Source organism: Triticum dicoccoides, chromosome 7A (genome assembly GCF_002162155.2).
Source record: "Triticum dicoccoides isolate Atlit2015 ecotype Zavitan chromosome 7A, WEW_v2.0, whole genome shotgun sequence".
Lineage (NCBI taxonomy): Eukaryota > Viridiplantae > Streptophyta > Magnoliopsida > Poales > Poaceae > Triticum > Triticum dicoccoides.
Genome location: NC_041392.1, coordinates 555203182 through 555222124, shown reverse-complemented (window position 1 = coordinate 555222124; position 18943 = coordinate 555203182). Strand labels below are relative to the sequence as shown.

The following is an 18943-nucleotide window of genomic DNA, read 5'->3' as shown; positions in this document are numbered from 1 at the left end:
ACAAGAAACAAAGTATCGCAATAAGTAAAATGACATAATGTAGACATGAAGAAGTCAATCAATATGGCAAAATCTCGTCGTTTTATCCTTAGTGGCAACAATACTATATATATTTTGGGCGTGGCGGGCATTATACCGTGGTTGAAAATGATGACCTGCCTTGGCTCTGATTGCAGACTCTTGTGTTGCTGGGGTTTTCTCGGAAGGTTTACTCTGGTTCTAAGGCTGTGCTTGTACGGTCAAGGACCTTGTATTATTTGGTGATTTGAATACAAACATACTTTTGAAAGAAAAAAAATACACAAATGAGATATAGATTTGTGTCCATTCACCGGCAGTCCAGCATCAAAATTCGTAACTCACAAACTACCGCCGTCAACAGTCGGCGCGCCGCCAAAATACGGCATGCCCCTCTGCCGCAACTGCAGAGCATCCTCCGCCGTTGCCGCCCACGCGTCGAAAGCCCCGGCGTCACCGTCCTCCACCGGCAGGCCCTGCTTCAGCCGCCCGAGCCTGCGGGCGTGCAGCACCTGCGCCGCCACGACCGGCAGCCGCGCGGCCTCGTACTCGGCCAGAGCGCGTGGCGGCGGCGTCTGCCCCCACCTCGCGAGGCACTCCCCGAGCACGCGGGCGTCGTGGACGGACATGTTGGTGCTCCGCAGCCCGTGCGGGGTGGTCGGGTGCGCCGCGTCGCCGACCAGCGCCACGCTGCCGCCCGCCCACGACAGCCGCGGCAGCGGGTCCGCGTCGTAGATCACGTTCACGAAGGGTTCCGCCGTCTCCCTGATCAGCCGCGCCAGCTCCGGCGACCAGACGCGCTCGGCGTCCTCCTGCATCCCTGCCAGCGTGGCGTCGCTCACCTTCATCGTCACCGAGCTCCCCTGTTAATTAGCCACAGCCCGACCGATCCCCCAGTCCGTCAGACAAAAAATCATCAATGGTTTCTCATGGTTAGCAACTGGGCAAGCAGACAAGGGATCGCTATTACTGTGAGCTCTGGCTCTGGGCCGTTGATGTACCACAGCCAGTTGAGCCTGTTCCCGGGCAACTCGTAGAGCACGGCGTGAGTCTTCTCGGCCAGATCGAAGTACAGGCAGCTGCCGAGCTCTGGGTACGCTCTTCGGATGCCGGTGATGATGCCAGAGCTTTCCTTCCCGGTGAAATCGAACACGCCTCGCCATGCGCAGTACCCGGAGTACCTGCACATTGGCCGCAAAAACAAGAAACGGTGTCGTCTGTGATGAACTTATAATGTCCTAAAGACGAGCTGATCAACTACTGAAAACGTGAGATTCTTTGTTGCCTCCTAATTTGCTGTCAGATCATAAGTGTCGAAGAGATTTGTAACTCACCTGAGCTTGAGGTCAGGGAGGAAGCGCCGGCGGATCGACGACGTGCAGCCATCCGCCGCGACCAGCAAATCCCCGGCGACCTCCACCGTTTCACCGGTTCCGAGCAGGCGAGCCGTGGCGACGACCCCGCCGCGTTTGCCACCACCGTCGTCCGAGTCCGACACCTCGAACGAAAGGAACTGGTGGCCCCAGTGCACGGTCACCGCGGCCGGCAGAGCCTCGTGAAGCCGCCGGTGCAGCTCGCCCCAGTGCGCCGCGCGGAAGTCGAACCCCTCGTCCCTCGTCAGCGTCTGCGCCGCCTTCGTCTCGCTGTCCGTTGCCCTGTTCTGCGATTGCGGCACAACAGGGGTGCTCAACCCATGCCCACACCGCAAGGAACGCAACGAAGAAGCAAAGCTTGCGATTTGCCGGGAGGACGGACGGGCTTACCAGGTCGACGGCGAGCGGCAGCGTGGCCGCGTCGAGACCCCACCCAGGGATCCAGCGGGCGAGGGTCTCCATAGACTGCGCGTCCAGGCCCAGCCCGGCGCCCGTGCCGCCTCCGGCCGCCGGGCCCGCCGCCTTCTCCAGCACCACCGCCTTCCACCCCGCCGCCGCCACCGCGTGCGCGCAGGCCAGGCCGGCCACGCTCCCTCCCACCACGACGGCCACCCGCCCACCCATCTCAGGAGCCATCGCTTCTCCCAACTCCGCGAGGGCCTCTTATCGCTCACTGCTATCTCTACACGGCACCTGGCTAAAAGTGTAGTATTCCATCTTGGCCGGCCCGCGCGCGCCTCCACGCGTCCCGCGTCGCCGCCACACGCCCAGGATGGCGACGGCGCGCCGCCGCGGCATGCCGCTGCGCGAGTGCAACCTGCTGATCAGGACCCTGGCGAGGCGCGGCAGCCACGCCGATGTCATGGCGGTGTACTACGACCTCCGCGGACGCGGTCTCGTGGCGGACAGCTTCACCTACCCGTTCGTGCTCAGGGCCATCGGGGTCCTCAAGGTACCCGTCGAGGGGCGCAAGGCGCACGCGGCGGCCCTCAAGACCGGTTTCCGGTGGGATGCCTACACCGCGAGCTCGCTCATGGACATGTACACGACGGTGGACCGTCCGGAAGTCGCGCGGAAGGTGTTCGACGAAATGCCGCAGAGGGCGCTGGTCGTGTGGAATATGATGATCAGGTGCTATGTCAGGAGTGGCCGAAACACAGACGCGGTTGCTTTGGCTGAGGAGATGGAAAGGGGCGGCCTCACACCCGACAGGGTGACGTTGCTGACCGCACTCACCGCCTGCTCCAGAGCCGGTGACCTGAGCTTAGGAAGGAGAATTCATGCCTACATGGATGGAGTCACTGGGTTCAGCCTCCCAGTTGCAAATGCACTGCTGGACATGTACACGAAGAATGCTTGCTTGGAAGAGGCAGTGAAGCTGTTCGAACAGATGCCAGCGAGGAACATCATTTCCTGGACCATACTTGTGTCGGGATATGCCTTGGCCGGACAGGTGGAAAAGGCGAGATTACTCTTCCACCAATGCACAGAGAAGGATCTAATCATGTGGACTGCTATGATCAACGCGTATGCGCAACATGGATGCTTCGTGGAGGCATTGTCGTTGTTTCGAGACATGCTGATGCATCAAGTTGAGCCAGACAGGTTCACTGTTGTCACTCTCCTGACATGCTGTGCCAATCTTGGCGCGCTCGATCAAGGTGAGTGGATCCACCAGCTTGCTGAAGGTAAGAAGATGAAGCTTGATGCAGTTCTTGGCACCGCATTGATCGACATGTATGCCAAGTGTGGGCATGTAGAGAAGTCAGTGGAGGTCTTTGAACGAATGGAAGGCAGAGACACTACGGCCTGGACAGCCATTATCTGCGGCCTGGCCACAAATGGTCAGGCAAGTAGAGCCCTCGAATTGTTTGAGGATATGGAGAGAAGCAGCGCTAGGCCTGACAGCGTTACCTTCATTGGGGTGCTGAGCGCATGTTGCCATGGTGGCTTGGTTGATGAAGGGCGGAAACAGTTTCGTGCTATGAAGGAGGTTTATCGGATACGACCAAGAGTTGAACATTATGGTTGCCTTGTCAATCTTTTAGGTCGTGCTGGTCAACTTGATGAAGCTGAGAAGTTGATCAAGGGTATACCAATTGACAAGGACGCTATGCCGCTGTTTGGTGCACTCCTCACTGCTTGCAAGGCTCAAGGCAATGTCGAGATGAGCGAAAGGCTGACCAAACGAATAGGCAAGCGAGGCTACCAAATTCCTGATGTGGATTTGCTCATGTCTAATGTGTATGCAACTGCAAGTCGATGGGAGGATGTAGTAAGAGTAAGGAGCAAGATCGCACACCCCAGTGTCAAGAAAAATGCAGGGCGCAGCTTGATCGAGGTGAAGGGATACTGAAGATGGCAGTTAGCACTTGCACATCTAGTGCTTCAACATAGGAATGGCTAAAACATCCATTAGTCTGAGTAATTTTTCCTAGAGATCCATTGATCTGAGTTGATTGCATTGATATAACCAAAATATTATGGTCAATTTAGCTGCGGTGACTCGGTTCGTTAACAATTAAAAAGGTGCTCAAAATTCCACCTGTTTTTACCTCCTTGAGACCCCGGGACTAAAATTTTCAGAACAGAGGTGTTGAAATGCATTGTCTTCTGCAGTTGGTTGATTTGATCCTTGATAACGATCAGTACTTATTTTCAGGAACCGATCACAGGTATGATCCACAGTTTACTTGGTGGAGCTTGTTTCTTCCTATTGCTTTGTTTGCGAGCCATCTCTTCTATCTGTTATTAATTTGTTTGAACATTTTCAGCGAGACTTGTGAAATTACTATTTATTTAACTCCTGCAATGAAATGACATACATTTCTGGAAACGAAGAAATCAAGGTTAGTTACCAAGCCAATGGTTCTTTCATCTATTTCTGTTGCAGATGAATATACCTATGGGCTAATATGCACCTTGACACTATCGATAATGTACCAAATTCTAGTGTGACCATTTGTAATCTTATGATGAGACCGTATGACTTTGGTCGTTTAATCGACTAGCTAATACTTGGCTTGCACTTGTTGATGGATTTCAGCCTGAACTGACCGACACCCAGAATTTCATTGACCCTAATGCAGTACATTATCTTCAGAGCGTTGTTCAGGAGATCACATAAGTTGGCTGCCTCCCAACATCTTGAAAATATCTCTTGTAAGTTCATCCGCTAGTTACAAAATATCAATTCAAGCCACTGTTTGGGTTCGGTGAATTAACTAAACAAGAATTCAGTTTACCACATGAGGCAAAAATCAAGGCTTTGTAGCCGGTGACAATATAGCAGTTTTCTGGCTGTATTTGCATTTTCAGTTGCGTTCATTTCATAGTTTTGGTGCTACTTGTGGAAGAAAATCAGAATGACACACTATAAACTGATAAGCTTTCTTTCTCACGGAGGTAACCTGCTAGTACTGCCTATTACCTTCATTTTGTGTGGATATTTCAGCTACGCATAACCTTAATTATGAGTACAAAAAAGAAAGCCCCGTTAAGTCCGTTGATAACATCTAGGACATATTATGGTTCCAGCCCTAAAAATAGCAGTACAGATAGGCATAAAAAGGTTCTTAATATTTTTTGAAAATATGATGCAAAACCAACCTATCATATCATAGAATTTCACATCTATGAAAAGGAAACTTGGAGTAGCCCAGAAGGTACTATATGATAAATAAAAACCAGAAGGTACTATTAACTGAAATTATCGTTATACTCCTACATCTCATTGTTCAGAATAATATTTTCAGGTTACTTTATTACATCATACCTTATCAAACAAAGAAAAAATCATGTTTTTTCATGATCACTAGCGCTGCTATTTCGACGTTGGAGTACAGTTCCACCTTAGGCTAGTATCGCTAGATATGTTCTTGTTCCAGGGGAAATACCCTTTGGCTCTCGCATGTATATACACCCTATATGGGATATTTTTTAAAAATAATTAAACAAAAAGTCAAAATAGTTCAAAAGTATATTTAGATTAAACTTGACTTATTTGCGCACTAGTATATAAGTTTTCACCAAAAAAGAACCAACGTTGACTTCACAGCAAAAAAGACAAAATATATTTGCTATTATAGGTCACTATTCACGATATTTTGACCAAAAATTTGTCTTTTTCAAAAAGAAGTCAAAGAGGAATTTTCCTTTTGTGAAACTTTTCTCACTAGTACAATGAAGGTCAAGTTTATTTCAAAAATATTGTCAGAGATTTTTGACTTTTTATTGAATTGCTAAAAAAAAAATCCATATAGGGTACATATGTACCCAAGAACCAAACGTTCCCCTCCCTTGTTCCAGTCCATTTCAAACTCCAGCTTTGGAGAAGTGTAGTAGCTCCAACTTACATCTATACTCTTTGATTATGTTCTATTGAGATCTTTCGTATTATTGTCATGGGAAAGCATCAGAGCAGTTATATCAGATGCACTGGCCAGAAGCATGCAAGTCAGTTATGCTGGTGAGTTTAAACATTGCTGCTCAGGAACTGGATGACATCTGACCCAAGCAAGAACTACTATTATACATGCTTTCTGAATACTTTACAGAGGTAGTCGAGAGATTCTTCAGGGGTCCAAAATGCAGAAATGATCTTCTCTTCTCTTCCTTTCCGGGAGAAAGCTAACCTAACCCTCTAGTGCTAAATTCTACAGTGTTAGGCACATAACTGTGAGTAGTTAAAACTAGTCCCTCTGTCAACAGTAGAACATCACCCTCTTCACCTTCTCTTTCACAGCGGGCAAAGGCTTCACCGAGGTACCATTCGTCCCACTGGAGCTCTTCGACGTGTGGTTCTCCGACAGCTCCGGCTCCATGTAGAACCGCGCCCGGAACGCAGCCAGATGCGCGTAATACGCAGGTGGGACTGTTGGAGCAGCAAAGACAAAGACACCATGGTTCAGATTTGCGACATACGTAGGTACGAGAACTTACAATGTTTGCAGATAAACAGAGAAGCTGAAGAATGCTTCGGTTACCACGGAAGAACATACCGACGGAAACGGAGCGCGTGCACCGTGCGTAACTGCAAAATCAGCATAACAGAATCAGATCAGTCACTTCTTAGAAGATCCAGGTGTGAAGAGCAAGAGACAAAACATAACACAAAGCAGTCATCATGCCGTACGTGTAGCAAAGGTTGTTTGTCAACGTCTGCATTTCGTCTGCCGAGAAGTTGTTCTCATCCCAGAGGACATGGTAGTGAGCTGGCCTACTTGTTCCCTGGTAACAGAACTCACACATCAGTCATTTCATCAAATCACAAGAGGGTGGAGAATCTGGGGTAAAATATTCCCATACTTCTAGTACAACACTTTTGCAGGTACAGTACAATCTTTTCCAAAAGAAGTGGAAGTTTTCATGTGTTTGTACATCACATGATCTAAATTTTTTAGCATACTGTCAGTTAGTTTATTCTTTTTACCATGTCTCCTCTGCTAGGTACTAGCTAGGCGCAGTGAGAGCTTTGTTGAAAAGAGAACACCAAGTCTATTCAAATGCTTGACCACAAGGCACGGGACCCGAGCAACGACAAATTCAGTGTATGTCAGCCTTCAGCAAGGGACCAGTACAATATTCTTACCTGGATTCCAGCGTGACTACAGAGGTAGAAATCAAACTCCGTTGGGTGGCATATCTTCGAATCAACAACAGTTCCTGTAATTTTTGCAAGCAATTAGTCCTTGTATTATTACCAAGACAATGGAATCACATATTACATACAGTATGCTATACCGGAAAAAATACAGTATCCTACAATGAGCATACCCAAATTTCCTTTCTGAAAATATTTAGCTTACCCAAATTGTGTTTTAATAGTTTCAATAATAGCATAAAAAAATGGTATCATATAAAAAAACAGTTAAATACTAAAAAGTTCACAATATGTTAGTGGACGTAATAATGTGCACTACATCCCATGGCTTCAAACATATAGAGGCCATGACTAGATGATTACCAGGTAAAATATTTCCACTTTTGTCCATGCTACTTCTGTCTTTGTGATTGTTTGCAAACAGTCTTGTATGGTGACGCTTTTGAACCACCACAAACGTTACAGGAGGTTGGTAATTTGGTTCTAGGGACGCACAAGCCTAGAAGAAAGCATTTGTTAGAAAATGTCTGAAGTGGTTAGAAGATCTACATTAGAAAACACAAGTGTATCCTACCTTACGGATAGCATCCAACTCATAAAGGAGAACTTGGTAGAATTGGCCTTCACTAACGCCATCCCTGGATGAAAGATGGTGTTAAAAAAATTGCGGGGAAGATATAGTGTTAATTTATAGAATTACCAGATAAGCTAGTTTAATTGCCACATAAAAAGGCCTTGAAATGTTCTTTTTACTCCGCTCTACAAAAGATGCCAAACCTAAACATTATTGTGTTTGACTATCTATTATCTTATAGCATTTTCACTAGCTCACCGATAGAAAATTATCCTCAATGGTTTCTGTCCCGTGGCCTTCCTGAATGATATTAAGAGTTCCCTGCACAGCAAAATAAACACATCAAGTATCTCATTGAAAAAGTTATTTTACTAGTTTTCAAGAAGTGTTCCTTGATAAATACCTGACCATGCCTCCTGTTACGGTGCCTCTCTGAGGATCATGCCATGTTTTGTAAAGGTCCTGAATGAGCTCTTGTCGGTGTGCCTGCGCACACACCAATCCAGCATATTTTGTAACTTCCGGCCAGTCTTGAGAAGCCACAACCTGCAAGCAGCTAATTAGAAAAGGGCCAAATAATATATGTATGTATGGAGAGTGATGTGGAATAAGAAGAACAGGTCTCTAAGACTTACTGCAGCAATGGATGGACTAGAGTCCTCCCCAGTTTCAGGATGTGTTACATCTGCACCAAATATAATAGTTGGTATGTCACTGACCAACGGAATCCTCCAACTTAGCGCATCCACGAGCACGGTGTTTCTTCCTCCCATCTGAATTTAATCATATCAACATGTCATAAATTAGCATGGTAGCAAATTACTAGATTATTGGTCTACAGTATGTTTGTTGTAAATAAGGTGATAAAGTTAGTACCTTAACATTGATTTTTAGTGAGACATTTGCCAAATATTGCTTGCTGATCTTAAAAACATGTTTCGTTAAGCAACATTGCGATATCAAGCCCAAATCGGTTTCGCAGATACGCTTGATGTCACCTGCAAAAATAGAGTTTATGATTCAAACCAATATAAGAGAATTCAGAAGAAATGAGAATACACGGGGTAATTAGCATGATTGGCACTTACCATATAAAGCTCCATTATTGTCTGGGAGGATGGCCAAAAGAAGTTCAAGTTCTTTACCCTTGAGTTTGTGTAGTGCAACATTATACACATGCTTTAGTGCCTTCGCTACTTGATCTGGTCTAGCTGAATATATTGGAAGCACAGGTTCACTGTTGAATTCCTGCAATAACAGCAGAGATCAAACTAAACAACATGCTACGCACGAAAGTTTACAATGGCCTCTCGGCCATGTCAAAATTTTTTTATCAGAAATGAGGGTTACACTACCATGCCCGAAATTTGACACATTTGTGCCAACTCTTGGCAGAATCCGCGTGCAGTGGTTTCTTGAACACTCCTTGAGAAGTTTATACAAGCCCAGTGACTTACCTTGCCCCCATTGATCACTTTCTGAAAAAGTTGAGTTTATTTTAGTTGTAAACAAAGTGTGATCCGCACCATGATAAATAGGACATGAGGCGTGCAACTACTGCAGAAATAGAATCTAACCTTGTTCACCATGTTCCATTGACCAACCTGTGGCAGGCACTCCTTTTCCTTTCCAGCATCATGATATTTCAGCTGTACTCCACAAAAAACCATGTCCGCATTATTAGCAAAACAAAGAGTATCAGCTAACTATAGACAAGAATAACACTGTACGATCATAATTGTACCCAAGGTGCAGGAAGGACCCGCGCTTCAACGGATGTTAGCTTCTCACTTATGTTGATCCCAAATTCCTTTGCGTAAGGATCTTGGTCATATCCGTTTTGATGAACTGTCTGAAAACAAATTCATTTAGACACCTGAGCTCTATTTACCAACAGCATTGATCAGCAAAATTCTTCCATGAAGAAAAACCCTAGTACTAGCATGTATTGCATGGGAAGTTTGGACCACAGGCAAATAAAAACAAGCACTTAAGGATAGGACAATTAATGAGCATGAGCATGCTGCATGCATGTGTGGCAATGCACAGGACTTGTTTTAACAAGACCATCAGCTTCGTTGGAACAAAAACCTAGCACATCTAACCCTACCCAACATGTAAATGTATATGCAGTTATTCATGTGATTAGGAGAAAACTCTGGACCTGTAGAATATCCATTTCCTTTTCTCTAGGCCTTTGGCATGTAACCTTTAGCAGTGATGTGATCTGCTTTTCGTTCAACCTCTTTGTGTATCTCTGACCCTCAACAATCTTGCAGGCCTGGTAAGAAAAGTCACAAAAACACAATCGACCGATGTAACACTGATACTAACATTACAATTCGTACCGAGGAAGTAAAAAACATTACTCCAATATACAAATTGGCCAGCTAACAGGACTTGCGATTTGCCAAGCTTACCTCCATTGGTAGATAGTTTGCCTTCTTTTGGTTTCCAACCATAAGGCAAGGAAGATGTGATTGCTGAATGGTAAACCCATACATTTCCTTGAAATACTCCACGACAGACTTCATATTCATTTGATCGTCAATTGGGAAACTGTCAAAAGAAGCAAAATCAACCACAGTTGGGCACTTTGTAGCAATCAGGCTCCCATGTATATATAATTAGGCTCACTCTATCTACTGATTAGATCCAATCAATATATTGAAGTACGCGGTTTGAATTTTAAGGTAGGAATCAAGAGGGTGTGTTATTAGGCCTTTGTGCTTGCTGAAAAGCTTGGTGTAGACATCTGCCAAACAATGGCACTTTTTTTTTGTTTTTGTTTTTTTTTTTTGAAAAGGGGGAATGCCCCGGCCTCTGCATGAACGATGCATACGGCCCTAACCAAACAATGGCACTACATGGGAGCAACGGAATGAAGCACAATCTAAACTTACATGAGTTCATGAGTTGGCTGTGCAGTCACCCCCGAAATGCGGTACTTCCGCCTCACATTTTCCCGGTGAGTAACCTCGACTTTGACGCCCCGCAACGCTTTCTTGATCTGCTTGGCATTTAGGAAAATATCTTCGTTAGGCAACGCGGCACAATCAGAAGGACATGAACGAACCAGCTAACAGTCTGTAACCAATACAGTAGCAAGCAAATAGCATCTGGCACATGGCCAGTGCAGCAGTAGTATGCCAGATTCCTTGCTCCCCACAGCGACGATTTACCTTAATTCTGTTTGCATCCGACAATGGCCTTGACATGACATCCTTCCCTAGTATCTGGGCCACGAAGTCGATCACCGGCAGCGCCTCGATGAACGCGGTGGACGACATATCTGGCATCAACATCAGTCACCGTGTAAGCGAGCAGCAAGCACAGGGCCAGGGCAGGAGATCACATGCATGGGGGGGCACAAGATGTTCGAGCATCTCATCTCACCGATGTTGAGCGACAGGCCCATCTGTGTCGGCCGGAGGCTCTGGTAGAAGCCGCACCACGACTGCAGGCCGTCGCCGAGCCGCTGCGGCTTCCTTATGTCCGGCGAGTAGAACGACCGCCCTATCGCCACGTGCCTGCCATTGCACAGGAGACGCCATCAGCTCAGCTCCATCCAATAAGCTTGAATGAAGTTGCAATGGATGATGCGTGCTGTGCGTCCTAATTTGAATGCAGGCGCCGAGTGAGTGAATACCTCTGGCTGGCGAGCTCCCGGAGGACGATGTCGAGGACCTGGACGGCCTCCTGCGGCGCGTCGGCCTGCCGGCCGGCGATGAACTGCCGGAGGTGGTGGAGGTCGGCGCGCGCGGCGAACTTGATGGCGACCCTGTACTCCCTCTCGCTGCAGCACCGTCGTCGACCAGGCAAGTAGCAAGACATGAGTTGGCTGCCATCAAGAAGGAGGGCGTAACAAGAGAAGAAATGTCGAAATGCGGGCGCGTACCGTGGGGGCACGCCGGTGCCGCTGTCGTGGTCGGTGAGGCGGACGACGAACTCGCGCGCGTCGAACGGGAGGGCGCCCGCGGTGTAGAGGCTCTTGCGGCCGTCGTAGGCCGGGAGGCGCATTCCGAGGTCGGACTCCCGGTAGAGGCGCACCAGCTCGGCGATGATGGCCCGGTTCACGCACCGGGAGGTCACCTCCGGCGTGATCTTGACCTGCAAGGACGCCAACAAAGCCAGCATTTTTATTCTTCCATCTCGACCGCGCTCTGGGAGCGGGAACGGCGGGGGGAACGAGCACTTACGTCGTACTGGGTGAGGTCCTTGTCGGGAATCTCGGCGAGGAAGTGGTTGGCCTTGACGACGCAGCGCGCGCCCACGGTCCCGAACCCCGGCCGCCGGCAGAAGGACAGCCCCTTGCCGGGCACGGGCGGGCCAATGACGGCGCGCGTGGCCGCCGCCGCCGCCACCGCCGCCACGGGCCCCGGCGCCGGCCGCGGCTCCTCCGCGGGCCTGGCGCGCCCGCGGCCGCCGCGCCGCTTCCCGCCGCACCTCTTGGCTCCCTCTGGCGGCGGCGGGTGCGGCGGCTCCGCCTTGGGCTGCGCGACGCTGCTCTGCAGCGGCTGCTTCCTCCCACCGCCGCCGCCGCCCCCTCTGGGCTGGCGCCGGGGCTGCTGCTGCGGCGGCGGCGTCATCTCCAGCACCTCCAGCATGTGAGCAAGCGGCTGGCGACGCGCTGGTTACCCGACAAGGCGGTCGCTGGCAGGACCGGAGCGGGCGGCCCCCTGCGCGCCCCCTGCACGGCGCCTTATAATGTGACCACAGTAGCCTGCGCGATCAGCAGCAAGGAGCAAAGCAAGAAGAACCCACCCACTGTAAAAACGAAGGAGAGGAGCGGGGTAAGGAGGGAAGAGAAGAGAGAGGATGGGTTAATGGGGGCGCGCGGGACAGAAAGGCATTAGAACCGGCACGGCACTGATGCGGCAACAGCAGCAGGTTTGACCTCTTGTGGCCACAGTCGCAGGCACGCAGGCAGGCACGCGTTCCGTTCCGTGATACTCTACATCCTCTGCGGTGCGGCGCGCGGCGCTCCAATTAATCCATCCTCCGTCCGGGATGGGGTTTACAAAGGTGGCAGGCGTCGTAGAAAGCAAACGGCGGGGGGCGGGGGGCAAGGAGACGGTAGCATTTATTCGTAGCATGGGTATGGGCCGTGTGGATGGATTAATCGGGGCGCGAGATACTCTAGTGGGGAGGTGAGCTTCCGATGGATGGTGGCATCGGAGGAGGAGGTCGGATGATGGGGATTTTCATTGAAAAGTGCATCGCATGTTCGTGCGCCTGGCCGCTAGTGCCTTGTACTCTACTATTATTGTTGTTCATCGCACCCAGGAGCGGAGGTCGTAGACTGTTTGTTTATTTACAAAAGAATGAGGAGCTACTTTGTGTCTTTATTGTTAGTAGTATATAATACTCCCTCCGACTCCTTTTTACTAGTTCACTTTGTGTCTTTGTTGAATAATCAATAAAGTGGCCGTACGCATCTCCCAGATGCAGAGGCCGGGTACAAAAAATGTAATATTTATCTGAAGTCAAACCTTGTAAACTTTGGCCAAGTTTATAGAAAAAAATATCAACATTTCAAATATGAAATCAACAACATTAGATGCATCATGACATTAGTTTCCATATTATATAAATTTAGCTTTGTAGATGTTGATGTTTTTTCATATAAATATAATCAAGCTTTCTAAAGTTTGACTTCAGACAATTCTTATATGCACGGTAAAAAAGACCGGGAGAGTAAATAATCCTTCAAAAGGAGAGCATGTGTGAGAGCGTGTGCTGCATGATGCGGTGGTGCGCATACTGTAAAAAACTGTGGGCTCTAATCCGTAGTGAATTGCCTGTAAGAGTAGCATTTCTCCTCTCACACTGTACTCCTGGACGTGCTTCTTTCTTACACAGCCCCAACTTTCATATGGTTTTTGCACAGAATACTTGAAAATGGCACCAAATTAACATACGAGCAACATGAATTAACCGAATCGTTTGAAAGCCATACCACTACTACTTGTGGAACGAAATTCCTGTACGGACGTTGGATTAGCAAGGGGTTCTCAGGTTGCTGGTGATGGTCCCGTGAGTGGCACTACCGTAAACCTGACGCTAGGCTGCGCCTAAACAAACAAGGCAACCAGCGCTACTGTACTCTACTACTACTCGTGGTACAAAGCAGCGGCAAACGTCGTCCACCAACAGCCTCGGTGGCCGCGCGTACGCTTTGGCAGCGTGCCGCCCGACAGCAAGGAAGAAGGCGCCCCGCTGTTCCAGAATAGAACCCTCAATCCTCATGGCCCGAACGCATTCTATATTCCTCCATCCGTCTCTGGCACGCGCACGGCCCCAAACACTGCCGCACGACGGCAGCGCCAGCCCAGCCAAGCCGGAGAATGAGCACACATAGGCATGGCCCGGCCTTCGGCGTTCAACGTCGTTCCTGTTCCGCTCCGAGGGAGACAAAGCGGAGCGTTCGACCAGAGGCTACAGGCCGCGCGAGTGGAGGAGGCAGCAGCGGGAGCAGCGGCTGCGGCACGAACCAACTGGCCCAGTGCCCACCCACCGTACCGCCCCGCGCCAGCCTGCCCCGCCGTCGCCGCTGCCGCTGTGCCTGTGCCTGCGCGCGCATGGCATGGCATGGCAGCGGCTGCGTGCGCGTGCTGCTTGCTTGCTATACTCCCTCCGTTCCAAAATATAGTGCGCCCGCGCTTCCCGAGGTCCAATTTTGACCATAAATTTAACCAACGAGACCAACTGCGGCGGAAGAAAAAATTATATAATTGAAAACTTCTTTCGAATACGAATTCACTGATATAATTTTTGCTTCCGCCGCAATCGGTCTTGGTAGTTAAATTTACGGTCAAAGTTGAAGCACGTGGATAGAGGAAGCACTACGTTATGGAATGGAGGGAGTACTATTGCGTGCAGAGTTCAGGGCCAGGCCTCTGCGGCCCGGCTGCTGCGGCATGGCCTCGTTAGTGCGTTTTGTTTTGTTTTGGGCCCGTCGCCTCCTCCATTACTTATACTTGCTAGAAAGGCGCCATCATGCCCTTGGTAGGGCAGGCATGCACTACGTCTACGGCGGCCGGGGCCCCGGAGTTTCTTTTGAGTCGGCCGGAGGGAGGATCGGAACAGATTCCCTGGCCGCCGTCTCCGCGATGGATTTGGATTATGGATGCATCGGCGGGAACGCGTTGGCATCGAGCTATTAGGGGAACTCGTACGGATTGAGCAGCGACATGGCGGCAACTTGGTACAGTACTACTAGACGTTTGGAATGTCTCGTGGAAATCGTTGCACTACTTGTACTACGTGATTAATTAAGGGCAGACACCATCTCGTAATGGCGTTACCCTAATCGAGGTCTAATGCTGAAGCGTCCGTGCCAGATTCCTCGTCACTGTCACGCACCTCTTGCCGCGCAGACTCGTCTCCCTCCTCCTCTGTGGAGGCCTGTTCTGGTCAATAAAGCTGTGCCGCGTCGCACGGAGAGATGCCGGGCATGGCGCAAGGCTGAGGCAGAAACAGAAACAGGAACAGGTGGTGATCGCGCCCACAATCTGCATGGTGCGGCGCCAGATTGTGCGGCGTGGGGACGCCCACTACGGCGTCGCGTCGCTCGATCGGGGCTCGATGGAGGAGTTGACCGGCGGGCGGGAGGAGATGCGATGCAACATCCACGCCGTGCGTACGGAGGTGGTGGGGAGCGGAGAAAAGCCATCATTGACGGTGTGGTGCAGGCAGCGCACCAGGTGTGGTACGCAGCAGTCCTGCCGCCGCTGATGGCGAGGGCAGAGAGAGTTATCATGGCGGCGTTGAAGCTGGGAACGGGCCATGATGCTCGCTCGGCCCTGCATGCACACATGCACACATGCTTTCCCATCCGAGAGACGGAAGGGAGGAAGATTTTTTGGAAGCACCATGGCTAGAGCCTAGAGGAGCGCGCACGTGAATGGCATGCGGGTGCTACTGTGCCATGGTATTATCACGAGAACGGAGATGGCCTCGATCGGTCCGAAGCCGAGGCAAAACGCACGCCAACAGGGATACCAACGAACGACAGAGAGACAGGCCACACGGTGCCGTCCCGATCGCCGGCGTCTTTTGCCCCGGGCGTGGGCGTGGGCGTGGGCGGGACAGCGACGCGGCGTGCGAGCCGCGCCGGAGCCATGCGACCACCAAGCGGCGCGGGGAAAGGCAGCGGATGGAGGCGAGACAGACAGCCCATGCGCTGCGTGCGCGCGCTCCCGGGGTGGAAGGGGTCGCCGTCCGGTCCGGGGCCCCGTCGGCGTGCGCGCTTGGCCGTTCGCCCACGCGGGGGCGCGTACGGGCGTGAACGCCGCAGACTACGGAGGCTGGCGGCACGCGCGCACGCGGGATGGTAATAGGTGCTGGTCCCGATCGAGACGGAGACGGGAGGAGCCATGCACGCACGCGCGCGTGGAGTGGGGGGAACGGAAAATGGTCCGGTTTTATGTTTTTGTCCGTCTTTTTCGGAGCAACGGTTTCTTTCACTTGTATAGATATAGACGACTACGGAGTACTTTTTTTCGTGCGCAAGGGGGAATATAGCTCGTTTGTCACTACGAACATATAATTGTGGTGTGCCACCCAGAGAAGCTAGATGAAGATGCCGTTGATTTTTGTGTTAAATAAGTGTGTGTGTGTGTGTGTGTGTACAACAGCGGTCGAATTTGTACTAGCATGTCGGCAAAAATATTTGTATTTGTGTCTTTGTTTTGATGTAAATGTCGGTACACCATAAAAAATGTGTTATACGGCTCAGAAAAAAATTATATTGACAACAAGACAAGCAACTATATAGAGATGCCGTGTTTGGTCCAAGATAGACTAGATGAAACTGATCGCCATGGTCGTGCGATGACAAGAAACATTGTCTAGATTCCTAGCTGGCTCAGTATTCATTCCATGGCTTTTCATTCCCCGGTATAATGTCGATGGGTTCTTTTGCTCACCGCAGATCGATCTCACATGGTGTCGGTCATCTCCAATTTGTCGATAGCCTCGACTAGAGACCCTACTTTTGGTATTATTATTCAATATGGCACGCAGCATTTGCCTTGTTTGCGTGAAACCTAACATTGAGTGGGTGGTTTTTCCAGACGGGCTTTGCAAAGCAAGCCAGAAAATGCCAGGCTCTGATTCGGCCTAGGACTTGAGAAAATATTATTTTTAATGTTAAATAACTCATTGTCGAGATTAAATGATAGAATCATATTCCTACTTCCATCTATAAATCCTAAAAGCATGTTTCTCGGTTCTTTTCTAGGGTTTCAGACTAGGTTTTAGCCCTAGATAGCGGGATTTGCCCCAGTTTAGTTTCCGCAACATTTTAATATTGCACAGGAAAACGTGTTTGTGTTGTGCATTATGTGTATATGTCAAGAGCATATGCGGTCTTAAAACACATAGCCAATTCAAGTTCTATCACAAGCCATAAAAATGCCTAAAACACATACATACATGTTTGTTAAAATGTGTTTGCCAAGCGCGTGAATTTTCTTTTAAAAGTCTCAGGCGCATCTTTTGTTCAATTTAGTTCTAGACTGTTTTTGCAGAGTGATTTGTGGAGTATCGATGTCATTTTTTTTTATCAAGTTTCATATTTTAAAATTCTCAGCCACTTATTATTATTATTTGGTTGTTTCATGTCTATAAGTTTTGCAGCACTCCTTTGTTCCAATTACCCTTTGGTGGTGGGACACGTAAGCGACCAAAAACTTCCGAAATCTGCAGCTCATCTATCACGCGTCTTGAAATACTTTTATTTCCACCCGAAATTACGTGTCTTAGATTTAGATACATTTGTATCTAGACGAATCTAAGACAAATAATTGACTGAGAGAGTATTATTTTCGTTTGTTTCTCTCGCCCGATAAGTGTCCCCGGACGGACGGCCGAGTTATGAACACCTTTGGCGCAACCGCCCGATTTGGGTAAAAAAAAAGGTACTGCTACGTACACAAAGCTTGCACGCATGAAAATGAAAGTGGGAGGCGTGCTGCCGCGGCGCGCACAAGCCCGGCAGAGCCGGCACGCGCATCTTCATCAAGCCACGCCAAGCAACACAGCACAGTGGCTGACGCACGCGGTGGGGCCGCCTGCCGCGGCCGTACGGGCAGCGCGACGCGTGCACGTAAAATCTACCCGTCACGTCGGTCGCCCGGCGGGGCGCCACCGCCGCCGCGCCCTCCCTGCCGGAGGAAGGAGCCGGGCGAGCGGTCGCGGTGATCGGATCGAACGTACGCACCGCGCCGGTGAGGTGACACCGGCCGGCATTCTCCCTACGGACGGACGGACGGACGGATGGACGGGCGACGTGCCGGCAGGCAAGCACCCACCGGTAGGATGATAGCTAGATAGGGCCACTCGCTGAGTCATTCCACAGAGCTCCACTGCGTAGCAGCTGGCTGGCTCTATCTTTTTTTTACCCTGGTCGACGGGTGAAAGGAAGAGAAAAGGGCCGCAAATGCTCTGCGGGAAGAGGCTTTTGGCACGGACCCATGAAAGCTAGCCGGGTTGTTTTTTTCACCGCTGTCGTGGATAAAAGAGAGCTGCTTGCTTTGAGACCTCATTTCTTTTTCTAAACGGAGATGCTATTCGTCTACGCTGTCGCCCACTCGCCCCAGCATGCGTGTGCTGTTTTTTGCAGCAAAATGAAATGTAGTTTTTTTTACTTTACTGCTCATAATACTACCGTTTTCACCCTGGGGCTGGAATGAAGTGCGCTCACATGAGTTGGTAGACTAGAAAAAGAGTGGCAGTAGCAGAAAAAATCTACGGGAGATAGGGTGCCCACTCATTCGCCTACGTGGTGTCCACTCACTAGCCAGCCACATGTAACCTGCCAGGCTCAAGAATAATTTTCGTCGTCGATGGTGTGCTATCAAGTATCAATCTAGCATGGCAGGACAAGTAGATGAACACGGCCTACTGTGCTGCTTTCATGGAAGGGAAAAAGGACCGAGGATCAGCCAGCCTAGGGCGCCCTACCGCGGAGGCAAGAAGGAGAGTCGGAGGAAGACGACGAGCGGGAAGCCTACAAGCGACGCAATCATGAGTTGTTCCGCCCAAGTTTGAAGAAGTGGATCGCGTGCATGCTGCATGCATGCGTCCATTTAATGGCCGGCAGAGGATGGATGGAGAGAGAGAGAGAGAGAGAGGAGAGGATGTGAGCTAGGCAACGACCACCGGAAGCTACCGTAGCGTACCTGAGCGATGCGTGGTGATAGAAGCCTCAGGGAAGCGCGCTCGGGATCCGAACGGCTCCTGGCTGCTATCCAAGCTAGCTTCCTCTCGGCTGCTCCCTTGGCAATGGCAACGGTGGGTAGTCGCAGTGAGCAACGGCTAAGTGTAGAGGATAGTAATAAGCAGGCAGGCAAAGATCCGGTCCAAAGTGGC

General features: G+C 50.0%; 3 protein-coding genes across 6 annotated transcripts; 1 reads left to right on the top strand and 2 right to left on the bottom strand.

Moving 5' to 3' along the window:
* Window positions 1-220: 220 nt before the first annotated feature.
* On the bottom strand, window positions 221-2050 carry LOC119332364 (aurachin C monooxygenase/isomerase-like). The gene is made up of 4 exons (XM_037605549.1): window positions 1782-2050; window positions 1353-1678; window positions 989-1199; window positions 221-881 (listed from the first exon to the last, which is right to left on the bottom strand). The coding sequence occupies exons 1-4, from the start codon at window positions 2025-2027 to the stop codon at window positions 360-362; spliced, it is 1305 nt and encodes a 434-aa protein (XP_037461446.1). The 5' UTR covers window positions 2028-2050; the 3' UTR covers window positions 221-359.
* Window positions 2029-5980, top strand: LOC119332363 (pentatricopeptide repeat-containing protein At1g31430-like). 2 transcript variants are annotated; one of them, XM_037605548.1, is made up of 3 exons: window positions 2029-4066; window positions 4166-4240; window positions 4438-5980. In XM_037605548.1, exon 1 carries the CDS (start codon window positions 2164-2166, stop codon window positions 3745-3747), a length of 1584 nt encoding a protein of 527 aa, XP_037461445.1. In that variant the 5' UTR covers window positions 2029-2163; the 3' UTR covers window positions 3748-4066; window positions 4166-4240; window positions 4438-5980. The 2 variants fall into 2 exon arrangements, with proteins under 2 accessions (XP_037461445.1, XP_037461444.1); XM_037605547.1 differs by lacking the exon at window positions 4438-5980 and having other exon boundaries at window positions 4166-4436.
* LOC119332360 (protein argonaute PNH1) lies at window positions 5861-18927 on the bottom strand. 3 transcript variants are annotated; one of them, XM_037605544.1, is made up of 23 exons: window positions 18754-18927; window positions 11767-12334; window positions 11466-11677; window positions 11217-11363; window positions 10964-11097; window positions 10750-10859; window positions 10471-10577; window positions 9988-10126; window positions 9732-9848; window positions 9312-9419; window positions 9145-9216; window positions 8923-9045; window positions 8656-8815; window positions 8444-8565; window positions 8203-8340; window positions 7971-8113; window positions 7826-7888; window positions 7568-7631; window positions 7357-7492; window positions 6982-7055; window positions 6526-6620; window positions 6377-6423; window positions 5861-6264 (listed from the first exon to the last, which is right to left on the bottom strand). In XM_037605544.1, exons 2-23 carry the CDS (start codon window positions 12172-12174, stop codon window positions 6095-6097), a joined length of 2889 nt encoding a protein of 962 aa, XP_037461441.1. In that variant the 5' UTR covers window positions 12175-12334; window positions 18754-18927; the 3' UTR covers window positions 5861-6094. The 3 variants fall into 3 exon arrangements, with proteins under 3 accessions (XP_037461441.1, XP_037461442.1, XP_037461443.1); XM_037605545.1 differs by having other exon boundaries at window positions 11767-12257; XM_037605546.1 differs by lacking the exon at window positions 18754-18927 and having other exon boundaries at window positions 6392-6423; window positions 11767-14025.
* Between the last annotated feature and the right edge of the window lie 16 nt (window positions 18928-18943).